Source organism: Hemitrygon akajei, chromosome 2 (assembly GCF_048418815.1).
Source record: "Hemitrygon akajei chromosome 2, sHemAka1.3, whole genome shotgun sequence".
Lineage (NCBI taxonomy): Eukaryota > Metazoa > Chordata > Chondrichthyes > Myliobatiformes > Dasyatidae > Hemitrygon > Hemitrygon akajei.
Window position 1 is genome coordinate 49479826 of NC_133125.1, and position 22934 is coordinate 49502759.

The 22934-nt window shown below is 41.5% G+C and overlaps 1 protein-coding gene across 1 annotated transcript in view; it reads right to left on the bottom strand.

Annotated features, from left to right (window-relative positions):
- LOC140741711 (A disintegrin and metalloproteinase with thrombospondin motifs 19-like) overlaps positions 1-22934 on the bottom strand; it is a 370470-nt gene that overhangs the window by 234438 nt on the left and 113098 nt on the right. The window contains exon 8 of the mRNA XM_073072007.1: positions 13897-14002. Coding sequence (XP_072928108.1) covers positions 13897-14002 — 106 coding nt within the window. The remainder of the gene's footprint in view (positions 1-13896; positions 14003-22934) is intronic.

Consider the following 22934-nt stretch of genomic DNA (forward strand, 5'->3'; position numbering starts at 1 on the left):
TAGAAAAGGGGGTTGAATTTTAATGTCTGGAATTTATCTTTTAACTCCTACTCAGGTTCCAAAAACAGAAACACTTTAATCTTAAATTACGCATTGCTGTAAAATTCCTAGTTGGCTGATTCCACTAGGCACTTTATCTTGCCAGAGATCATGGGGTCAGCTCCAGAGAATGCAGTGTCCTTTGTTTTTTAATCAGACATAACACAGCATGGGCTTATATTATCTTACTGAACTTTGCTTAGGATGAAAATTAGGCACTCAATCCAATTAAACCATTCTGAATTCAACAGCATCGGTAATATCATTTTTCCATGACAGCTTTCTTTTTTCTCCCTAGGTTCAGCTGACCTCAACAATAACCTGCAGTGCAGAATCCAGAAACGTTGTCACAGCTGAACATTGTAGTTATGTACACGAATGTTGCCAAGACATGACAAATCCCTTTCTAGTTTCTTTGACAAGCCAGCAAATAGACAAGATGTCATCCAGTTCGCCTGTCTGTTCATTAAGTCATCCAGACAGATTTAACTGAACAGCTAAGTTGTTTTCAATGTTCATAGGACTGTTAATTACACAATGCACTTGGACGATACATTTTCATAAAAACAATTTAGATATTTTGTTACAGCCAATTAGTTTGAAAAACTAAACAAACTGATTCTGTATTGATTTTTCTATAAATACAGATTTGTTCTAAGTTTTGCATGAATGCCTTCAAAACATATTCAAAAGTCTGAAACATTATCCCCATAAAGTTCAGACCATGTTGAAAAAGCAGCACATAATTTATATAAATAAACAATAAGGGTGTTGACTGCAATTGACATCAAGAACAGTGTCGTTGGAAAACCTGTATCTACATTTATGACATTAAAACTAGTTCAGAACAACTGGGTAAAAAGCCTGTCGCCTTTCCACGCTCAGATGGAATACACACATTTCCCCGGAGATTGTCTCCATACTAGAGCTTCATGTCAGACAGAATTCTCAAAATAGCAACCACCTCATTAACTCTGTGTTGCATTCTGAGTCGGAAGGATCTTCTGATTTACAGGTAGACAGGGATGGAAGATCCAACTGTTAAGTCCTGTCACTATACCGAATACGAATCCCCAGTAGTCCAAAGATAAGCTGCAAGAAACAACCTCAGACAAACCTACGAGCACAAGGAGTTTTTAAATTTTTGCAGGCTTCCAAGATGTGTTTCAAGAGATTTTTTAATTCTGCCAACTCATTAGTTTTCAAGATTCAATTTTCCTTCATTTGTTTGGCCACAACTTTCTTAAATAATAAATTAATGAAGATATAATTATATCATAATTAGTATTACACAATGAAATCAGTAATGAAAATAAACCTGATTCTGACAAGCTCAGAAAATGGATCTTGATGCAGTCAGAGGAGGAGAAATTATGAAGAGTTGCTCTGTTCTCTTAATGGCACAGCAGCTACATAGAAAATTAACACATCTCACTTTATAGGTGTTCAGTTGGTGGTAGCACACTATTGCTATGCATGAAGAGGCTCTATCTACATTTCCTTTACAGAAGTCCCAAACAAGAACATATGATGGGGCAGACAAAAGAACAATGCTCTGAAAATGCTCTCCTGTTCCTTTGCTAATAAAAAGTGCCATTTTATGAACTATTGGTTTCATCATTGTATAATCACTACCTCCATTTCCCCATCTAATCCAATTAAGACAATTAGTTTAAACCATATCAATCATCTACAGCGACACACACAAAATGCTTGAGGAACTCAGCAGGTTAGGCAGCTTCGAAAGAAATGAACAAACAGTTGACGTTTCAGGCTGAGACTCTTCTTCAGGATTGGTCTAATCATCTACATGTACCCACAGTGGGGCACATTGGTACAGTCACTTAAAACGTTTGTCTCTGAAATTTGATTTCTTCACTAAAATTAGATCCTTCAGTAGTTATGTTATGGAAACTGCAAAATACAGTGGAAACTGAGTAATCAAAAGTGATTCAGGATTGTATCTAAACTGGAGTGGGGCTAATATCCTAGAGAGAAGGTTTGCTAATGCTGCACAGATGAGGGTGGGGGTAGGAATAGGAGCCGGAGTGCCAGAACAAATAGTGCAGTGGGTGTAGAGAAAGATGTTAAGCCTACATACAATGTAGGAATCAATGGTGGGACGAATGTTCTGTACTGTGTGCATTTCAATCCAAGCAGTATTGTAGGAAAGATGGATGAGCTTAGGGCATGGATCAGTACCTGGAATTATGACAATGTAGCCATTTCTAAGTCTTGGTTGCAGGAGGGGCAGGACTGGCAGCTCAGTTTTCTGGGGTTCCATTGTTTTGGACATGATAGAGCAGAAGTGACATTACTAGTCAAGGAAAATGTCACAGCAGTACTCAGTCAGGATAGACTGGAGAGCTCATTTAGTCAGGCGTTATAGGTAGCACTGAGAATTAAGAAAGGTATGACCACATTAATGGGATTACAACAGTCTGCAGGGTTTAGGGGAGCAAATTTGTGGAGAGATCACATACTGTTGTAAGGACCATACGGTTATGATAGTACGTGATTACTGTATAACTTTCGACATATTGACTGGGACTCCAATACCGTAAAAGAGCAGGATAGGAAGGAGTTTGTCAGACCTGTTCAGGAAATTTTCCTTATTTAGGATATGAAGTCCCAACTAGAGAACGTGTGATGCTAAATCTCATATGAGGGAATGAGACAGGACAGGTGACAGAAGCCTGTGTAGGGGAACAACTTTGCATCCAGTGATCATAATGCCATTAGTTTCAAGGTAATTATGGAAAGGGATAGGTCTGCTCATCAGATATCCTGCTCCTGATGGAATCAGAAAGGATCTGCCAAGTGTGGATTGTGATAGGGTGTTTTCTGGCAAAGATGTACCTGGTAAGTGGGAGTCCTTCAAAAGTGAAATTGTGAGAGTACTGAGTTTGTATGTTCCTGTCAGAATAAAAGACAAGATAGCAGGTTTAGAAAACATTGGTGATCAAGTGATATTGAGGCCCTGGATAAGAAAAGAAACAAGGTGTACAGCATTTATAGCTAGGTAGGAACAAAGGAAGTACCTATGGCGTACAAGAAATGCAAGAGAACATTTAAGATGGATATCAGGAGAACTAAAAGAAGGCATGAGATTGCTCTAGTACACAAAGTGAAGGAGAAGCTTAAGGGCTTCTACAGATATATTAAGAGCAGAAAGATAGCAAGGGACAGAATTGTCCTCTGGAAGAACAGAGTGGTAATCTCTGCATGGAGCTGAAAGAGATAGGAAGATTTTAAATGGATTTTTTGCATCTGTATTTACTCAGGAGAGGGAACCCAGAGCCTATAGAAGTGAGCCAAAGCAGCTGTGAGGTCAGGGATCCTGTACAGATTACAGAAGAGGAGGTGTTTGCTATCTTGAATCAAATTACAGTAGATAAATCCCCAGGGCATGACAAGGTGTTCCCCTGGACCCAGTGGGAGCTAATGTAGAAATTGAAGTGCCCTAGCAGAGATTTTTAAAACATCCTTAGCCACAGTGAGGTGCTGGAGGATTAGAAGAAGCTAACATTATTTAAGAAAGGCTCTAAGAAAGGGCCAGGAAATTATCGGCTGGTAAGCCTCACATCAGTTGGGTGAAAGTTATTGGAAAGTATTCTAAGGGACCAGATATAGAAACAGAGAAAACCTACAGCACAATACAGGCCCTTCGGCCCACAAAACTGTGCCGAACATGTCCTTACCTTAGAAATTACATAGGGTTACCCAAAGCCCTCTATTTTTCGAAGCTCTGTGTACCTATCCAAATTTCTCTTAAAAGACCCTATCGTATTTGCTTCCACCACCATCACCAGCAGCCCATTCCATGCACTCACCACTCTCTGAGTAAAAAACTTATTCCTGATATCTACTCTGTACCTACTCCCCAACACCTTAAACTTGTGTCCTCTTGTGGCAACCATTTCAGCCCTGGAAAAAAGCCTTTGACTATCCATATGATCAATGCCTCTCATCATCTTATACACCTCTATCAGGTCACCTCTCATCCTCCGGTGCTCCAAGAAGACCGAGTTCATTCAATCTATTCTCATAAGGCATGCTTCCCAAACTAGGCAACATTCTTGTAAATCTCCTCCGCACCCTTTCTATGGTTTCCACATCCTTCCTGTAGTGAGGCGACCAGAAATGAGCACAGTACTCCAAGTGGGGTCTGACCAGGGTCCTATAAAGCTGTAACATTACCTCTCGGCTCCTAAACTCAATCCCACAATTGATGAAGGCCAATGCACTGTATGCCTTCTTAACCACAGAGTCAACCTACACAGCTGCTTTGAGTGTCCTATGGACTCGAACTCCAAGATCCCTCTGATGCTCCACAGTGCCAAGAGTCTTACCATTAATACTAAATTCTGCCATCATATTTGATCTACCAAAATGAACCACTTCACACTTATCTGGGTTGAACTCCATCTGGCACTTCTCAGCCCAGTTTTGCATCCTATCAATGTCCCACTGTAATCTCTGACAGCCCTCCACACTATCCATAGCACCCCCAACCTTTGTCTCATCAGCAAATTTACTAACCCATCCCTCCACTTCCTCATCTAGGTCATTTATAAAAATCATGAAGAGTAAGGGTCCCAGAACAGATCCCTGAGCCACCCCACTGGTCACCGACCTTCATGCAGAAAATGACCCATCTACAACCACTCTTTGCCTTCTATGGGCAAGTCAATTCTGGATCCACAAAGCAATGTCTCCTTGAATCCCATGCCTCTTTACTTTCTCAATAAGCCTTGCATGGAGTACCTTTATCAAATGCCTTGCTGAAATCCATATACACTACATCTACTACTCTACATTCATCAATGTGTTTAGTCACATCCTCAAAAAATTCAATCAGGCTCGTAAGGCACAGCCTGCCTTTGACAAAGCCATGCTGCCTATTCCTAATTATATTATGCCTCTCCAAATGTTCATAAATCCTGCCTCTCAGGATCTTCTCCATCAACTTACCTCCATCACTGAGGTAAGACTCACTGGTCTGTAATTTCCTGGGCTATCTCTACTCCCTTTCTTGAATAAAGGAACAACATCTGCATCCCCCCAATCCTCTAGAACCTCTTCCGTCCTCATTGATGATACAAAGATCATTGCCAGAAGCTCAGCAATCTCCTCCCTCACCTCCCACAGTAGCCTGGGATACATCTCATCCTGTCCCGGTGACTTATCTAACTTGATGCTTTCCAAAAGCTCCAGCACGTCCTCTTTCTTAATATCTACATACTCAAGCCTTTCAGTCCACTGTAAGTCATCACTACAATCACCAAGATCCTTTTCCATAGTGAATACTGAAGCAAAGTATTCATTAAGTACCTCCACTATCTCCTCCGGTTCCATACACACTTTTCCACTGTCACACTTGATTGGTCCTATTCTCTCATGCCTTATTCTCTAGCTCTTCACATACTTGTAGAATGTCTTGGGGTTTTCCTTAATCCTATCTGCCAAGGCCTTCTCATAGCCCCTTCTGACTCTCCTAATTTCATTCATAAGCTCCTTCCTGCTAGCCTTATAATCTTCTAGATTTCTATCATTACCTAGTTTTTTGAACCTTTCATAAGCTCTTCTTTTCTTCTTGACTAGATTTACAACAGCCTTTGTACACCCTGGTTCCTGTACCCTACCATCCTTTCCCTCTTTCATTGGAACGTACCTATGCAGAACTCCACACAAATATCCCCTGAACATTTGCCACATTTCTTCTGTACATTTCCCTGAAAACATCTGTTGTCAATTTATGCTTCCAAGTTCCTTCCTGATAGCCTCATATTTCCCCTTACTCCAATTAAATGCTTTCCTAACTTGTCTGTTTCTATCCCTCTCCATAAGTATTTGGATAGACAGGGGCTAATTAGGCATAGACAACATGGCTTTGTGCTTGGTAGGTCATGTCTAATCAATCTTATAGAGTTTTTGATGAAATTACCAGGAAAGCTGATGAAGGCAAGACAGTGGATATTGTCTACATGGACTTTAGCTAGGCCTTTAACAAGGTCCTGCATGGGAGGTTGGTCAAGAAGGTTCAGTCGCTTAGCATTCAAGATGAGAATGTACATTGGATTAGACACTGGCTTCATGGGAGAAGCCAGAGAGTGATGGTTGCCTCTCTGATTGGAGGCCTGTGACTAGTGGTGTGCCGCAGGGATCAGTGCTGGGTCCATTGTTGTTTGGCATCTATATTGATGATTTGGAAGATCATGTGGTAAACTACATCAGACTGGTGATGTAGTCAACAGTGAGGAAGACTAACAAAGCTTGCAGCAGGATCTGAACCAGCTGCAAATATGGGCTGAAAAATGGCAGCCGGAAGTTAGTGCAGAAAACTGTGAGGTATTGCACTTTGGGAAGATCAACCAGGGTAGGTCTTACATGGTGAGCGGTAGGACACGGAGGCAAGTGGTAGAACAGTGCAAGTGGCTGATGCAGATTTGATTTCAACAGTTAAGAGAAATTTGGATAGACGTATGGACAGGAGCGGCACGGAAACCCTATGGTGCAGGTGCAGGTCAATGGCACTAAGCTGATTAATAGTTGGGCACAAATAAGAGAGGCCAAAGGGCCTGTTTCTGAGTTGTAGTGTTATTTGACTCTATGACAAGGCACACCAAGCTTTGATAGCTAATATTACCACGCCAAATGCGTTCTGTTTAATTTACCAAGAAATAACTGGGAGATTTGTATCATTCATGATGTTGATCATCAAATTACAATTAAAACCAACCCTCACAGTCAGTGCTCTGTTTGCATTTGAGTATAGGATAGTGAGTAACTACAGCACCATCTCTGTATCCTTTGGCCTCCTCATTCATGTTTTTCCTTGCTATGCACATTGAGGGAAGTTGGCTGCATCAAATGGACTTGTATTGAGTTGATGTCAAAATTTCCCTCCATTTATTTTATTTCAGTGAAAGAGAAAACTGAGCGTTATGTAAAATCAGCAGTCAAGACATAGTGAGTAGACTGTATGTGCAAGGTGTGTGTATGTGAATGTATATGTATACACACACGGGTGAAGGGAGCGCAAAAAGGGACATATAATGTGAGGTTATGCAGTTCAGCAAGAATTTGTGCACTGGCCCTTTCAAAAACTGGCAAAATGTAAAATCCTGAACAAGCCCCTTCCTAACATATTACTGGAAATCAATGTCATCCGTTTATCCTTTCTTCTTTTAAATATTACCAACACATTTGCTTCTGTCCAATATTATCAATTCATTTTATACAGTTAAAAACTGAAAGCAGTTTTTCCAGCTGTTACAAAACTTGGAAGCATAGTGAAACTGAGGAAGATAATTGAGGCTTTTATGAGTTTGCAGGAATGGGTGGAGATGCCGCACATGAAATTCAATGTAAAGTGATACACTTTGAGTGCATTGACAAGGAGAAGAAATATAAACTGGAAGGCACAATTCTAAAAAAGGATCTGTGGTGAGATATGCACGATGAAAAAATATAGACCAAGTATTCAAGATCCTGGTTTTTATAAACAGAGGCATAAAATACAGGAGCAAGGGAAGTAACAATGCAGTTTTATAAAATTGTGATTTAGCTACAACAGCCAGTTCTGGGCAACATGCTTTAGGAAAGATGTGAAGATCAAAAAGAGGTTGGATTAAACATTTACAAAAATGACTCTAAGCACAATAGACTTTACCATATAAAACGGGGAAGGTGAAACTTGTTGAAACAGAAGAACTGATGAACAAAAAGTCTAAATTCATACAGTATCTTATCAGATTTGGTAAAAAAAAATGCTGTTACAACTGGTAACAGGGTAAGGGACCAGATTATATACCATTGGAGGTAAATGGCAAAAGAAACAGAAGTGGAAAGGGGGAATTTTTTTTAACGCTAGGAATTGTTACGATTGTCTGGAAGGCACTACCAGGGGGAGCAGTAAAGACAGATGCAATAGTTACATTCAACTGGGAATTGGGTAAGTACTTGAAAGAAAAAGAGTTAGCAAAGCTGTGGGGGAAGGAGGGCAGTTAAATAGGAACAGCTGGACTTCTCCTCCACAGAACTGGCATAGACTCAATAAGTTGAATGGCCTCTTTCTGTGATGAAGCCTTCTCCGTGTTTCTATAATTATCCACTGCATATCACATATCCCATCATGCACAGAGTGAAAATCCAAGATCTAAAAATTGGATTGTGCTGACAACTATTCAACAGATTCTTGAATGGCAAGGGACCCACTGGAATGCCATTGAAACCCAAGGACCATGTCATTGACTATTTAATACCCTCAAAACCATGATCAGAGATTTTTTAATCCATTGTTTAAATATAATTACTGTAATCATTTGGATGTAAAAAGAACTTACCAAGTGCACTCCCTACAGGCTGAGACAATTGAAGTTGGTGGGATTTCTCTGCCAACAGCAGAGGTGAAATCTTAAACCGCCTCAGAGAGGGAAGGCAGAGCGTACCAACCAATGAATCGATTTTTTGTCTGAAAGCAAGTATTCAGTGGTGGTCTCCATAGCAGAGTATTGGAACTACTGCTTAATGATGTGATTAGTGACCTGGGCATGGATATAGAGTCTTAATTCTAAAATAATAGTATGCCATACAAAATTCTGGGAAAAAAACTAACTCCTTTAAATTGGAGTTCAACATCTTTTGGTGCATTATAGATGTGATGTGGAAAGTTCTAGCACCCAGATGATCTGAAAAAAAAAATCACAAAGTCAGGCCAAAATATATCAAAGATAGCACTGTGGGATTTTGTGCATGACTTCATAAGCAATAATGGGACCTGTGTGATTCCCATTTTGAGCTGCCAGCAAAGCTCACAGATCCTGCATCAATGCCATGCTGATTGCTTGGAAGCAAGCCAGTGCTTACAGAACACTCTCCATGGCATTAGAAAATGTTGCCATGGAAGTGAGGAAAAATACAGGCAATGGATAACACACTGCTCTTCAATCTTCCTGGGTCATCCCTGCTAAATGCAATGGACCGCCCTGATCAACTGGTATGTCACAAGTGGCCGTAAGTTTCTGTAAGCCACGGACTGAGGACCAGTGAGCACTACTAGAAATTTACAAGGAATTGTAAGTACAAAGCAATTGATCTGTGAATTCGTTAACATATTGTTAGCCATTGAGACGAGGAGCTGGCAAATGCTAGGTACAGTGACAGCAATGTGACAGTGCAGAGTATTTAGCCGTGATCTCACTGTAACCCTGTGTAATCCACACGTGTTTTTTGTGAGTGGTCAGTGACGAACACTGACTTAACTCACAGGCTTCAATTTCTCTCAGCAGTGAAGAACCTGACCTGTTCAATGAAGATAAGCACCTGACCTGTGTCATTAACTGTGCAAAGGTTACTGAGAAAACATCAGGTCTGCCAAGATGAAGTTCCTCAGGCCAATTTTATGATAATTGCGAATCCACCCAGGACTGATGATATGTGATGCGAACAGGTACAAGCAAAGAATTCATGCATAATTTCCCGCAGGCATTTTGTGCCAGTGGGTCCAATTCCTTGACACAAAGAAGCAATGGGCTTTGGGAGGTGAAATTTGCAGATGTAAGGCAGGTGACCTTTAATTATAAGAAAAATGATGCAATGCATTCTCAGTAGAGGATCGAGGGCAGGTAATATAAACTACATCACGTAATTCTAAAGGGGAAAATATTCACAGAGAATTGTAATTATGCAAACAAATACTTTAAATTGGCAGCACAAAATGAAATGGTGGTTAAAAACAATGGGTCTTTGAATTTATTTAAGGAGGCACACACAGAAAAACAAGGAAATTATTCTTTATAAATCACTGGCTAGGTCTCAGATGGGGTATTGTTTTCAGTCCCAGCCATTCAGATTTTATTAATGATGTTGAGGGAGAGTACAGAATAATTTTATCAGAATATCACCAGTGAACAGTGATTCTGTAAATTGGAGGCTATTCCCTTTAAGAGTGCTGAGGGTTAAGAGGTAATTTGACAGAGGTGTGAATGATCATGAAGCTGTAACACGTGCAGAAATTTTGCTTTGTATGGAAGGTACTATGTCTGGAACGTATCTCATGGAATCACTGTGTTAGAAAGTGCAATAATAACTTTTAAGAAAGAAAACTGTTTAAATTGCTGAAGGGAAAAATTGTAGGACTATGGGGTTAAAGTGAAGGAATGGAATCAATTTGATTGCTCTTTCAAAGGACCTGCATCAGCACAATTTACCAAATGAAATTTGTATTATATCCAGCTTTATGATTATTGTGTTGCAGCGCTCCAGGGGGTGGGGGCAGTGGTCAACAGCTCGCCCTGCATTCCTAGTTGCAAGTGCTACTTATTGTTCTTGTTTTAAAATGTGTTTGTGGGATTATAGTGGGATGTTCAAGTAAATTTATTGTTACATTTTAGCTTGGGTTATACAGTTATTCACTTGTGCATTTGTGAGTCAGCCTGACTGTAATAAGGGTGTGTAATAATCACCTCCCCATCTGTATCTGACTGAAGGGGTTCCCTCCCCAGGTCATAGCACCTAGTCTGTTTTTGTGTTTATCACAATAAAAATGGCTTTTGAGTTAAACGAGCTTTCTCATCTGTCATCACAGACCAAATGCTTGCCACGTTGGTGTTAGAAGTGAGATTAGAAACCGACAGTGAGATTAAAGAGCTACTTTGGATGGAACACCTTATGACCCAAGGATTGAGCAAAATGCCTCCCTGGCATCCCCAGGCTGGGCTCCCAAAGATGGGACACTAATCCGGGTGGAGGACCTGGGAACTGGGCATTATGCCTTGCCAGGGGCAACCGTACCCTGGCTCCACAACCCGGGGGACAGGGCGGAGTGCATCACTCACCTCCTCGTGGCCCAGACCGAGGAACTCGAGATACCGCAGCCACAGGAGGATAGGCAACATGGCAGGCACCACCGACATCACTGGAGCAGGAGGACGACTGATGGGCCTCAGCAATTCACGCCATATAGTCCACCCTGAAGCTCCTCAGTTACAAAGGTGCCAGCCTGCTAGAGCCTTAACTGGAGCAAGTCAAACTTGCCACGTGGCACCACAGGCTGGGCCCCACTGAGGGAGCAGTATACCTTGCCCTGGTGCTGGAGGGGGATGCCCTGCGGGCCCTCCTCGACTTAGTGCCAGTGAATCAGCATGACTACAGGGCCTTCGTAGTGGCGCTGGAGCAACGCTTTGAGCAGAGGCCATTGGAAGATTCTCTGAGGGAAGAACTGGGCAGCAGGTGGTACCGTGTGGGAGAAAGCCTGGGGATCTCCGCTACTGCGCTCCTTTACCCTCCCGCGGCCCAGGAAGAGCTTGTCCTCCATGCCTTTGTAAAGGCCGGAATGCATCACCATCATCGCTGGCCGAGGGGCTGGCAGAGGCAGAGAAGACAGAATCAATTTTAGCCCCTCAAGGCGTAGCAGCACGCCCCACACGCTGCGATCCCAGGCTTGTGTCACTGAGGCAGAGGAGGAACCTGACGAGGAGGAGCTCGTGAGGCAAGTCTGACCAGCGCTGCGCTGGCCCCGCTGTGTGTCAAGGAGCGATCCCTGCTACCGGTGTGGTGAGGCAGGTCACGTGGCTCAGAACTGCCCCTACCAGCACCATGCCACAGCCCAGCACAGCCACTGGGCAGCGTTCCTGCGCCCTCCAGCAGGATTCCTGCATTGTCGCTTCTCCAGGTGAGTGTAGAACAAGGTTATACGTGGAGCGCGTAATTGAGGGTATCAGATGCCATGTATTGGCGTACACGGGGACCACCATCCATCCGGTGTCCTACCCAACACTGACCAGCTATCCTTGCCTGGGTAGACAACAACGGCGGCCCAGCTGCCTTCGATCACTGGCGACCGAACGGTGATGAGTGGGCAGAGGTGGCTGCTCATCGCAGTGGGGAGAATCACAATGGAGCACAAGGTCTAGCTATCTGACATCCGGGAGCCCTGCATCATTGGCCTGGACCTGCTGTCCCACTGGATCTGCCGGGGGTAACACTTGGTCTCACAGAGGCCTACCGCTGTGTAGCACACCCCACCGTGGCCCAACGTAACACAGCAAAACCAGGGACAAACGGTGGTGGCAGTGCTTCAACAGGCACCCAGTGGCGAGGTATACCTTCCACTCAGCAAGCAGCTGAGCGATCCGTGCTGTCCCGAGTGAGGGAACGGCTGAGCACGGGATGGGGGCCAGAGTGGGTAGAGGTGTCCAACCCAGATCCAGAGACCAAAGGCCTATACTCTCAATGGGGCATGCTGCAGATGCACAACGGGTTGCTCCTCCCGTGGTAGCCATTCTCTGACAACGACAGACATCTCCTGCAGCTGGAGCTCCGTGCCACGGTACTGTGGTCAGTGCACGGGCTGGTAAAGATTGGCCATTTCGGGGTCGCAAATACGATGGGCAAGCTGCCTGAATGCTTCTATTGGTCTGGGTACAGGCATGATGTGGAGCTGCTCATGCACTGCTGTGACACTTGCACGTTCCAGGAAAGGCTGGGCTGCCAGTCTAGAGCGCCAATGCAGCAGAGCCCGGTGGGGCTCCCAGAATGGGTCTACTGCCCCACCCAGGAGAAGGGACTATTCCCCCAAGCTTGGAAGCCATTAGAAGGGTCTGGGAGAGGTGCTCGACTGTATCGCTGATGTGGTATAGTGGGTTGCCTGAGCGGCAGAAGGCAGTCACGTTGCACCGGGACCGGTTGGTACCATATCCGCTCTTGGTCACCGCTGACCCAGCGAGGCTGAAGGAAGCAAGTGACACTCCGGGTGCCCTGCCCCTAGCCTCATCAAACAGTGCCTCCCCTGGGCCAGCATTGGGATTTTTGGACTTTGTCGTGGACTCTGGATTTGCTGGGGATGACTGACCGCTCAGGTGGGGGCAGTGTAGTGCTCCAGGGGAGGGGGCACGGTCTACAGCCCACTCCAGCATTCCTAATTGCCCACATAGCGTATTGTTTTTGTTTTAAAATGCTTTTGTGGGATGTTCAAGTTCATTTATTGCTACATTTTAGCTTGGGCTAGACTGTATTTCGCAAGGGTGCTTGTGGGTCACCCTGACTGTAGCTGTGGTATGTGATGATCACCTCCCCTATCTGTATGTGACTGAGAGGGATCCCTCTTCGGGTCACAGTGCCCGGTCTGCTTTCGTATCTATCACAATAAACACGGCTGTGGTTAAACAAGCTTACTCATCTATCATCATGGACCAAATGCTTGCCACAGCATGTTCTCTGCACAGGCTGCATCAACTCACTGAGTTAGCTGAATGTCACTCTGATATTTTGTGTCGGGTCTTTACTAACATGAGTGGAGTGAGCAACTGACAAATTCCCCGGACAACAAACCACTGAGAAAGATTTCAAATTAAGCCCGTTTTAATACATTTTAAAACAGTTTCAGGAACCCAGGCCATTAGAATTACTACTTAAGATATTATAACTGAACATAGTTGAGTAAATCTGAGTCCACTTTGAAGCTCTACAGAGATAAAAGAATCTGCATTTCAGAAATCAATATGACAAACTTTGATTCCTGTCATGCCCTGCTGCCGCTAAAGATTACCAGTAAAATGATTATCTTGACCTGATTATGTTTTCCTGAGATAACAGTTTATTGAGACATTTACATTAACCCAAATGGTAGGTGTTCTATAGAGCTGAAGCAATATAAATCTCAAAAACAAGAGTGAATTTAGCTGCCTACACTGGACAGGCAGTTAATATGAGGCAATGAGCTACCTATATATTAAATGCTTATCTGATTTTCATACTTATTTAAGCCAATTTAACATTATAAAACTGGTAACCGTCTACAGCTGACCAATGAGTACAGTTAATTTTATGTGATTATTTATGGTTCTTACTTACTTGTGACCCATCTCATGTGCAATTGTGAATGCCAGATTCAGTCCATTGTCCTCAGCAAGAACACACTTCCTTTTCTCACTGCACATTCCACTAAGATATGCTATACCTGCCAAAAGAAAATACTAGTAAAGACAAAATCTAAACAGTAACTCATATAGATAAATAATAAATCAGTCTGAAAGATTTACAACTTTTTAAAGGTCTATAGTCTTAACATTTATTTAAACAAATTATGTTTAATGTTATTGTCTGAGTCTTAAGATTACAATAAATTTTGAAGAACAACATAAAGTCAGCAAAAATGTAAATCTAATTGAAACAAAAATGTTTTAAGTTACTTTTCTTTAAAAATGTCACATGTACAAAAAAAACACCCCAGATTTCAAGTAGCTTCAATTTTTGCTTCTATGATATTAAGTTAGCAGAATTTCATATCTGAGACAATCACATTCAAATAGAGTTAAACTATAACCTGACTATTTTAAAAACTTTGAGCTACATCTAAATTGCTCACTCTGATTCTCTTCCTACACCTGCTAACCATTTCTAGGAAAATTTAGTATAGATTTTGAACATTTACTATGTGTTGATTTTGATTTATAATCAAAATTGATTCTCAAAGTTCATTCAGCCACTGACAATCAATCTTGATTATAAGTCAAAATCAACACACTTCATCAAGGTAATACAAGAATTCATTGGGCCTTATCTACACTTGGGCTACTCAAACCAAATTAATAGTCAATAGTATGAGGATGAATCCATGGAGTGCTTAGTAAATAATTTTCTAGATTATTGTGCTGAGGAATCAATAGAGAATGGGATATTTAGTAATAGTACATACGCTCAGTGCCCACTTTATTAGGTACAGGAGGTACCTAATAAAGGAGCCACCAAGGGCATGTTCATGGTCTTCCAATGCTGTAGCCCGTCCACTTCAGGTTTCAATGTGTTGTGCATTCAGAAATGTACTTCCGGTACACTACTGTTATTTGAGTTACTGTTGAGTCCTTGTCAGCTTGAATCAGTCTCCTCTGATCACTTTGATTAACAAGGCATTGCATTTTCATCCACAGAACTGTTGCACACTGTATTTTTTTTTCACATCATTCCCTGTAAACTCTAGGGACTCTTGTGCGTGAAATCCCAGGAGATCAGCAGTTTCTGAGATACTCACACAACCCCATTTGGCACCAGCAATCACTTAGATCACATTTCTTCCCTATTCTGATGCCTGTGTAATGCCCCGGTTCGCATTTTTACTGCTATGCTGTAGGTATTTCATTTAGCAGTTCTGTCAGAGCAGTCTGTTCTGCAGGCAGCCTGTCTGGGTTATTGTTGAAGATAAGGGATGATGCGGAATGTGTGCCATCCAATTAGAATGGCGGAACTGGGGGGAGGTATTCTGCTGAGGGACACTAAGGTTGGGCCTGGGGCTTTTGTTTGGCAAGAGATGAAGACAGAAGACACTGGAAAGAACAGGTCATAGGATTTGACCCAGAGCCGGACTGTGACTCAAGAAAGCTAGTGCCCAAGATTGATTGAGGATTGGTGAATATGGTGAAACCTTGAGCTCCAACTTGTGCACATTTAACTATTTAATTAAAAAGAGCCCTTTTCTTTTTGTTTTTCTTTACTAACCCTTTAGTTAAGTCAAGTTTCATAGATATAATTCCTTTAGTCATATGCAGTCTGTTATTTCGTGGCACGAATTTGTAAGAGGGTAGCAAATGACACAACACCCACACAAACCGGGGTTTGGGGAGGGATCCAGCCATCTCAATCTCAGAGTTTGGTGGAACCAGAGAATGTCTTCCCTCGACTCACGCAGCCAAGGAAGCCAGGCCGTTTCACTTGGTTTGAACGACAACTGAACCTCTTGACCATGCCTGCATGCTTTTATGCATTGAGTTGCTGCCACATGATTGGCGAATTAGATATTTGCATTAATATGCAGGTGTTCAGGTGTACCTAATAAAGTGGCCACTGAGTGTCTATTTCTTACAAAACTATATTTGAAGTTTGCAGCAACACAATTGATTATTTAGGTATACATCTTTGATTAATAAATCTTTTTCTCACTATTTCAAGGCCATGTCCATCTGAGATATAACACACGGAGGACCCTGCAAACACACACTTACTACATCAAAACACCAGCTCCACAACTTCTGGAGCAATTTGAGTGGATCACATGGTCCAAACGGAATGATAGCTGAAAGGGGACTGCTCTCAGCATGTCTCAGGTCAGGGAATTATCTACAAAGGTGCTTTGCTCACTAATGTTAAGAGCCTCTGTAGAATTCACTCAGCGGCTGCAAAAATATTAAATAGTTAATGTGGGGTGTTTCAATGAAGTAAAGTTTCAGAGGAAATGGTACAATAGGCTACCTGTAAGCAAACGAATCTCAAGGTTGTATAATTTACATTCTTTGATAATAAATGTATTAGAATCTTGAATCCTTAAGTAACCATCACACCTGTTTTTTTTCCTCACTTCCATCTACCAACCCCAGCCCCCAATCAGCACCTGCTGCTCTGGTAGCAATGCAAAACCTGACTATTGATCACAATCTCCATGTTGATTATCACCAGCTCTCAACCCCTAATCATAATCCTGAATGGTTTTTGACTAAACACTGCCCAAGTTCTCACTTCCCAATTGTACCCTTCCCCCGAGACTTTACTCCATTGAGACACTCCACTATTAACTATTTAATAAGTCACTGCTGACCAAATTCTAGGCAGGTTCTTAACAATAGTGAGCAAAGTACCTCTATAGATAATTCACATAATACTGTCCTTTAGCCCCAGCTAAGTATTGTGACTAAAACAATATGGGAACTAATCACAATATTAAAATGTACAGTATGTATACTTCCATCATTTTTTGTCAAGCCAAACAAATTCCAAATGCAACAATTTCAATGCCCCTGCATTTAACAAATATAAGACTACGCAAATATCACGGAAATAAACCCCTCAACTTGGATGAAAATGTAGATGGGTGGGTTAGTAAGTTTGCTGATGACACAAAAGTTGCTGGAGTTGTGAATGGTATCGAGGGCTGATAGCTTCAGAATAAAGGGATCCCCATTTAAAACTGATAGGAGGAATTTCTTCAGCCTGAAGGTGGTCAATCTATGGAATTTGTTGCCACAAAGGGCGGTGAAGCCAAATCATCAGGTGTATTTAAGGCAAAGATTGGTAAGGGGTTAAGGGTCACAGAGAGATTTAAATTGCAAAATAAATTCAGCCATGATTGAATGATAGAGCAGACTTGAGAGGCCAAATGGCTGAATACTGCTCCAATATCTTATGGTCTGTTAAAGAATGCAGCAGAATATAAAGCAATTACAGATATGGGTGGAAAAATGGGAAATGGAGTTTAATCCAAGTTTAATCTGAGTATAAGAGAAATAAAATTATATTGCAGCTATATAAAGCATGGTTAGGCCGCACTTGGAGTAGCATGTGCAATTCAGGTCACCATATTACGGGAAGGAGATGGAGGCTTTGGAGAGGGTGCTATAGAGGTTACTAAAAGATATGAACTATGAAGAGAGGTTGGATATACTTGGGTTATTTTCTCTCCAGCATTGGAGGCTGAGGTGCCTTAGAGAAACATTTAAAATTATGCAAAGTATAGACAGATCAGAATCATTCTCCCAGGCTAGAAAAATCAAGTGTAGAGGACATGCATTTAATATGAAGGGGGAACATTTAAGGGAAGCTGTGCAGGCCAGTTTCTTTTTTAAACAGAAGTAATAGTTGCCTGGAACAGACTGTCTGGGGTAGTGGCAGAAGCAGATCTGATGGTGGTGTTTAAGAGGGTGTTATGTAACTCAGGTAAAGTAAACCCAAAGGTGTAATGTTAGAAAGCTCTAACTGTGGAAGGATGAAAATGAGGTTTACCAAATTTTTAAAAAATGAGAACTTGGAAAAAAAGCTATTTGAGAACAAATTGTGGCTGACGCAGGTGTGGACAAGCAAGAGAAACGCAGCAAGCTATCAGCAACTAAAGACATAGTCTGTTAAAAGTGGAATTACTAGTGAGTATCTCTACCTTACTTAGTTGAAAACCTCAGGGTGAAACCCCTGGAGGAGAGACAATACCGCTAACAGATTTATTGAATCTACGGCTATAACAAGCAGCAGCTATAACGGGACAATATTGGCAGAGGCAAGAGTCCAAGAGTTCTACTTTGTAATTGGGAATTAGATTGGTTAAATAATACCAAAGGATTTGGTCAGGTTTTTTTTTGTATAAGTTTTATGAATTGACTTTCCCTGGATGACCAACTATTTCATCCAATGAACAAAGAAACAAGGTGACGAGCCACCCAAGATCGAAGAACCAGCGTGGGAACAAAATGTTTCAAGAAATAGATGATTTAATACGGTTGGATCTATAAGTTTATTTTTCATTCAAAGGATCTGAATTTGATTTTCTGCAGGAACCATTATTTTTGCAAAGACTTTGATAAGTCACTAAATGGGATTTACTTTGTTTAAAAGTTGTGATGTTGGAGAATTATCATGAAAGAAGTTAAGTTATAAATATATTTTTTGGGGAATTGAATTTGAATTTTTAGATATACGGAATTGAACTGAAACTGAAGTTAACCATAATACTTAAGAATAGAAATTCAATTAGTTAGTCTGTAATCCTTTAAATAGGGAATAACGCTAGATCTAATTAATTAGAGAAATTGGAATAATAAATGTTGTTCTAATGAATCTCACTGATTCTAACTAAAAAGGAATTTGTTTTTGTTAGATATCTGAGATTTGGAACATAAGACAGAATGTTGGAATTTTGAATTGTTCTTGCTCATGTAAATATTTTATATAAATTGCTATTTTTATAAACAAACTTACCTCCAGAAGTGTGTGTTTACTATTCACTGCCTCCTTTCAATATCTAGAGCTTCTGATAGCCCACTAGCACCTAGTGCAGTACTAGGTACTTTGATTTTCTCATGAAGAGTGCGGAGACCAGCCATAGAAGATAAGACAAACGCTACACAGATGTTACAGTCAGGTAGACACATAAATGTGCAGGGAACAGAGAGATATGGAAACAACTTAAGGTAGAAGAGGTTAAATTTAATCCCCCTCTTGTTTGGCACAGACATCATGGGCTGAAGGATCAACTGAGTAAAAGAGGTAAAATTTACATAGTGCAACACTGGAGTGAATAAGAGCTGGAGAAGTCGAGGACTAATGAGGTTTGGCATAGGGATGAATTGCACATTTCCTTGCACCTGTGGCAAATGTAAGAACGCATTGCTCAAGGGTTGAATGGCATTTCCTGAAATATAAGAACTTAGCAGAGGAATAAAGGAGGTAAATGACATAAAGCGTTTGGCAAAGGTGGAATGGTTTAGGTTGGTTTGGGGCTTGAGCAGCAGGATGTTTGGATGCCACTATAAAGGAAGCAGCAGGGTCATAGGCAGCTGAAAGCATGAAAGGCCAGGGAAGTGCAGAAGAGATTACAGACTTTAGCAAAGTCAAGGCCGCGAACTGAGTTAGAACATACATTTGTGATTTTAAATTTGATGAGAGCAAACTGAGAACAGGTGTAACTCAGCAAGCACAAGAGTGTTGAGGAAGGTGAAAGGTCACAGACAGATGTGTTTCAGAAAGCTAAGAGACTGATAACAAAGAAGTTATTAGAATCAGGTGTGGAGATGAAAAGGGTCATTTGAGTTAAGACACGTGGGGAGGAGGCTGGGCAAGTTAGGTGCCGGTAAAGTACAAAGGTCAGGGTAGAGGCCTTGATGTGAAACAATGAAGTCAAGCAGTAAAAGTGAACACAATTAATAAGATAGAAAAAGAGCTTTAGCTTGATACTAATAATGAATTTCCAAATTTTGCCTACATAAAAGTTAATGTATGGCATTCTGCCTTCTGTTTCTTTTCAGATATCAATGGAGCCTCTGCTGGTAAAGCTGCTCTGCATCAAATACTGTCTCCCCATGGAGAACTGACCACTTTTTCCTCTTTCGGTTTGATGAATGAAATTTAAGATTTTTGGCCACGTATAATTTACAGACAAGAGCTGAATCGGTGCTAAAGTTGAGACTGAGGCTACCACTTTGGTCATCTAAATGATTTTTCAAGCCTTCTTTTCTTCAAGGATTAGCAAATCTCAGGAAAAATAATGTTCCAGTGACTAACACCAGGGAAGTAATTTGCCACAAGCACAGAATGGATTTGTTAGAGTTGTCAAAGATCTTGACTGTAAACAACGTACACAAATGCAAAAGATTCTGCAGATGCTGGAAATCCAGAGTAACACATACAAAATGCTTGAGGAACTCAGCAGTTCAGGAGCATAAAGGCACAGAAGGTGGAATTTCCCAGTGGCCACCCATTTCAATTTGACTTCCCATGTCATCCCATGGTCTCCTCTACTAACACAATGAGGCCACACTCAGGCTGGAGGAGTAGCATTTCATAATCTGTTTTGTTAGCCTCCAATCTGATGGCGTGAATGTTGAGTTTGCTAACTTAACGGTAATCTTTCCTCCCCCCCTTTTCTCTTTTTTTATTCTGCATTCTCTTACCCTTTCTCTTCCCCTCACCTGCCCATCACCTCCCGCTCATGCCACTCATTCTTCCCTTTCTCCCCTGGTCCATTGCCCTCTCCTATCAGATGCCCTCTTCTTCAGCCTTTGCTTCTTCCACCTACACCTATCATTCCCTCTCCTACACCCACCTACCTACACGCTCCCTGGTTTCACCTATCACTAGCCAACTTGTACTCCTTCCCCTCCCTCCCAACTTCTTATTCTCTGGCTTCCCTTCACTTTCCAGCCCTAATGAAGTGTTTTGGCCCAAAACATCGATTGTTAATTCCTCTTCATAGATGCTACCTGACCTGCTGAATTCCTCCAGCATTTTGTGTGTGTTGCTCAACAATATACCATTTGGACCCACACAAGAAAATCCTCAAAAACTAATTCTGTTGTAACTACTAAGTACGTGTTTCAAGAAATAACTTGCAATCTTATTTTTACAGCTCAGCGTAATTTCCCAAAGCTGGTCATCTCAAACTCCTAACTGGGTCCAGTCCCACTTCCAACCATATTTCACTTATCACATGCCCTGAATAAATTCACATGGGAACACTTGGAATTTTTATTTGTACTCATGATATTTCCCTAATTATAAGAGGTTTGGCCCCATAGAAGCAATGTAAAAATATCTCAGAAAAAGAAAATGTTAAAAGGAAGTTATGTTCGGAAACAAGCAAAATGCTGCAGCTTTTCAGCATATTGGAACATATTATAATTTATAAATATGTTAATGTATTTAGATTATTATAATGAATGTATTTAAATAATTTATAATACATTTTATAAATGTATTAAAATCTCACCCCGCAATGGGTCATATCTTCTTTCTCTAACTTCCTTTTCTCCTACATGCACTAATCTGCTTTCATGAATGCAACTCTATTGATAATGGTTGACCTCCAGTATATAAACTAGTAAACTGGTAAATTGGTTTATTATTGTCACATGTACTGAGGAACATTACCTAGTTTTTCCTCGGCACTGGGGTGATAGTTGTCATTTTAAAGCAGACTGAACCAGGGAGAGGTTAAAAATGTTTGAAAATACCCCTGCCAACTGATCTGCAAAAGATCAAGGGACATGGCCAGGAACATGATTTGAGCCCTGTTCAAAAGGTGCATAGAATGTGTTAAGCTCATCAGGATGGGATGCAATGTTCCAGCGATGCTGCCTGACTTCATTTGGAACCTGTTATAGCACATAAGCTCTGCTACGAATGACGGCTGGTCTGGCACACAGCTTTGGACTGGTATTATTTCTTGGCATTTCTGATTGTTTTCTTGAGATGATAACTTAATTTCTTGTAAAGGTCAGGTTCACTTAATTTGAAAACTGCAGTCCTAAATGTCAGTTGTGAGTGTATCTCCTGGTTCATCCATGGTTCTTGGTTGAACTGGGAACAGTCCTCAAAATACTTGCTGAAAAAGTTCCTGTCAATGGTGATATATTCACCTTGGCTCACTTCTGAGCCAGAATGGACCTGATGACTTGAATGGTCTGCTTCTGTACCTTATAAGCAAATGAGTTCAAGTTATAAAGGCTGCATAAAAAGAGAGCAAGAGGGTGAGGCATTTTATTCTATGGGTCATGCTCTAGGAAAATAAACCACAGCCACCAATGATAAAGTGACACAGGAAAGACTAGACTTAAAGGTCTGGAGGGAGGAAACAGGGAGGAAGGAGCAATTGGAGGTGGAAGAAGGGAAGTGGGGTGGAGGGAAAGGAGAAGGCTTATGGAGCACTTTGAAAACAGAACTGTTTTTTTAAAAAAAAAATAGATTGGTGAGTTGCATATCTATTTTATGCTTGCACCTGCCTAGAAATCAGAATTCACCCACTTTTGGTGTGCTAGAACATGGCTATATTTAGCAATAATGTCTAACAGTATAATTGCAAATAAGAAAAAAAAAACAGGAGCTTGCCAAAAATCTAATTAGAAACAGTGTTAGCACGGTTTACACCCAGCATCTTGTACTAAATCAGGACTATGCAGTTCCTGACGAGACCACACCTAATTCCATGTATCTTACGGCACTTTGCTACACAACAAGTGGAAGAGGGTGTAGGTCCTCAAAGGCCCGATCCCCTTGAAAGCCACAGAGCAGTAAGACACATCAGCTGCCACAAAGAAGACAATGTCTACAGGAGAGGGGACAGTAACTTTCATAATCACTCAAATCACTCCAGGTCATGGAGGATGGCCTGAAGTACCAGGAAACCCTCCTGGCATCCCAGAAGAGCCTAGCACAGGGTGGAGTTCAGTAGCCTCTTCCCAAAATGATAAATCTCACACAATGGAGCAATGTGGATAGAATCTTCATGACTTCACATGAGATGTCAAGGAGACCTGCAGATTGGAGATCCTCATGAAACTTTTAATACAAGCCTTTAAGTTGTTTAAATGAGGTGTGTTTCATTTTAAAGATACAGGTATTGTTGTATATTATTGAAAATA